We start from the raw sequence: 2,966 nt of genomic DNA, 5'->3' as shown, positions 1-2,966 counted from the left end.
TGCTGAGCCCTCTGGGTTTATGCACTTACTCAGTTCTTCTGAAAGTGACTAAAGTTACATTGACTAAATATGCTGTCATTAGCTAAACACTGGAGTTTGGCTAAGTCTTTAGCCAGGCAATAAAAGAAATTCAGGATCTCCTTAAACTTTATGTAATTCTATTTACTTTTCAAATGATATGACAGTTTGTATAGCACTAGTTCAATTGTTTTTCACTGTCTGTCAGCATTATTCCTATGAGGAATCTAGCTGTCATACCTCTTTTTCTGCTCCCACTGAAATCAATGGCAGAATTTCCTGAGTTCCTTCAGTAAAACCATAAGAGCCAGTAGAGGGAGCACAAATACACAGAAATAATTTTCTGTGGTTCCTATAAAAATCGTAAAGTGTACTATTTTGTCCTGTAGCATTTGCAGTCCATTTTTTTACCTTCTCCAATTAAAAATACCGATTTGATCGGGCTCCTAGAGAACCTGATCCATGGAAAGGAGACTATGTTATTTGGTGGCCCTTCCTGCAACCCCTGGGACCTCAGGATTCCATGTAAGAGGCAGAAGCTGAACCCTGTGAAACTGGTATTGGTGAAATAGTGTTTTCTACATATATAGCTGTTCTGGGTAGGCCAGTGTAATGGGGAACATCTTTGGCTCTTGGACATAACCAGTTCTCTGCAGACTGATGGTCTCTGCCAGTTGATCATTGCACATGAGCACAGAGGTTGGGTGAAGCAGTACAGTACAGCACCATATGGCTAAACAGTGCTTTCTACCTTGCACCCCTGCTCATTCAAGCAAGCTGCAACCTTTAGCAGTTTGTCCCTTTATGTGAGCCCAGTGCTACAAGCTGTGCAGAAAATGGTCACAACTCTGTCCACCCTCTGCTCCACAGACACACATTGCCTAGAAGAGGTTGCTTTGTTGCAGGTGTGTTGCTTTGCAGGTAAGAATGTCTTGGGGAATAATACAGGTCCTCTATCCTCCTCTCTACTTCTAAATTCCAATATTTTCAAATGGGATCTCAGGATGCTATGATTTGTCAGAGTTTCTCCCATAAAGGAGGGAAAGATCTAATCTCTTCAGGGGACTGGCTCAAAAAGAAATTCCCCCCCTCCAGGAAACTCAGTGTAAACAGCCAAGTTTCATATTCAATTGTCAGGCTTTTCTGTGGTGGAGAACACAGAGCCTGCCCTCCTATCCATCCTGCTTTGTTTGAAACCACATACATGCAACAATTGCAAAAGCACTTGCCAGCAGTGCAAGTCTGCTCCCATTAAAGAAAATAGAGTTAGATAAATGACAAGTGCTTTGGAAAATGCCTCTCCTAGGTACTGCAGAGGATAGGATGGAAAAAAGAGTGTGGAACCACTTGGATATGAAAAGTTTTCAAAACAAACAAACAAGTCACCTTAGAGATCCATTGGTTCTCTACTTCTAAATTTGAAAAAGTAGTAATTAAAAAAAGTCATCAGTTTGGAGTTCATGGGGGCCTGGAATTCTCAGAAGCATACAAAAGGCTGCTACCTGTGCCTGGAGGTGTAGGTAGGACTCACAAACAAGCACCACCAGCAACAGGAATGCTAAGCTAAGCATTTAAGTGGGGGGCATTTTTATAAGCACCTTTTTGGCAATCACACTTGATGTATTTTCCATCCTCAATTGCCTCCCTTTCAGAGAAAACAGGTGGGACTACAATTCTTTGCTCTACACATGTAGGCAAAACTAATGAATTTGACTTTAGAGTACTACAAAACCAACTGCAGAAATCTCTTTGGACCCCAGTGTGGTCACTGCACCCATTCTTAAGTCTATGAACTACCTGCTGCCTTACACTGAATAATAATTTCCCTAAAGTATTTTCTGTATATGCAAATATACACAATCATATCTGATTTTCCAGTGAAGAGACTAATAAGATTTGATATTTTCTCTTTTTTTCCCTGCATGTTTCAAATTATTTCAAGCCCTAGTCTACAGGGTGACCACTAACCAAGGAACTGAGCTTTATAGGCCAGATGGATCTCCCATATCTTATATTCCCATTGCACTTTCACTGCAGAAAATGTCTCAGTTGGCCCTTTATTGACATTGAAAAGAAATAAAAATAACTGGATAAGCCTTGAATGTATAAATAAATTATATGCCATTATTAATAACTACATGTATGCAGTAATACACTAGGTATGACAGAATTCATCTTTTGTTATTAAAAATGATAAAGAAATGGGAGTTTTCAGAAAGGCCACAAGAGTGTCCATGAGGAGTAGATTTCTGAGCATCGGTTTTGGTAATCATTCAAGCAACAGACATTTTACCTGCTGGCCTGGTTTGAGTGGTGATAGTGTTATTCCCTGGGTATTGATCACTGGGAGTATCTGGTTGCCGATGACGGTAGCGATGATCTGACCTTGGGCATTGGTCAGTAACTGTGGAGTTATTGGCTGCACCTGAAGTCCCTGAGCTCCACCTGCTGCCTGGCTGGAGGGGACTGGATTAGGCATCAGTGGGATTGTTCCAATAATCTGGAAAAAACAACATAGGGAAAATTCACACATGCCACATATGTTTGCCATTTGTAATTACTTATTTTATGCATGTTAAATCAAACTTAGGTGAAATAAGCACAGAGAGACAGGGATGATGAAAACTTTCAAACTCATTTGTTATGCCACATATCACCTGTAAGTTTAACCACCATTCACTGTCATCTGCAACAAATCTGCTGTGGCTGAGAGTGTATGAAAAAAATCCTGGGCCACACTTGTTCCCACCTCTCATTTGAACACACAGTGAAATAGATAAAAATATCAGTCTTCTGGCCTTGCTTTCTGCAAGTCATCCATACAATCTTACTAACAGTGCTTGTGTAATTTTCCTTGACTTGCTGATACATAGTACTCTAGATGACCACCTATAACTCCCATGTGATCTCAGGAAGAAACAGCGAGATACTGGTGCCTTTCAGGACAT

The 2,966-nt window shown here is 40.6% G+C and overlaps 1 protein-coding gene across 1 annotated transcript in view; it reads right to left on the bottom strand.

The window, feature by feature from the left end:
• POU6F2 (POU class 6 homeobox 2) overlaps positions 1-2,518 on the bottom strand; it is a gene marked incomplete at its 5' end in the record, with an annotated part of 25,826 nt that extends 23,308 nt beyond the window's left edge. The window contains one exon of the mRNA XM_009077980.1: positions 2,312-2,518. Coding sequence (XP_009076228.1) covers positions 2,312-2,518 — 207 coding nt within the window. The remainder of the gene's footprint in view (positions 1-2,311) is intronic.
• Positions 2,519-2,966: the final 448 nt, after the last annotated feature.

Source organism: Acanthisitta chloris, unplaced genomic scaffold, assembly GCF_000695815.1.
Source record: "Acanthisitta chloris isolate BGI_N310 unplaced genomic scaffold, ASM69581v1 scaffold16257, whole genome shotgun sequence".
In the NCBI taxonomy this organism is placed as follows: Eukaryota; Metazoa; Chordata; class Aves; order Passeriformes; family Acanthisittidae; genus Acanthisitta; species Acanthisitta chloris.
Note: the sequence above shows the minus strand (reverse complement) of the source record. Positions and strands in the feature narration are given on the sequence as shown.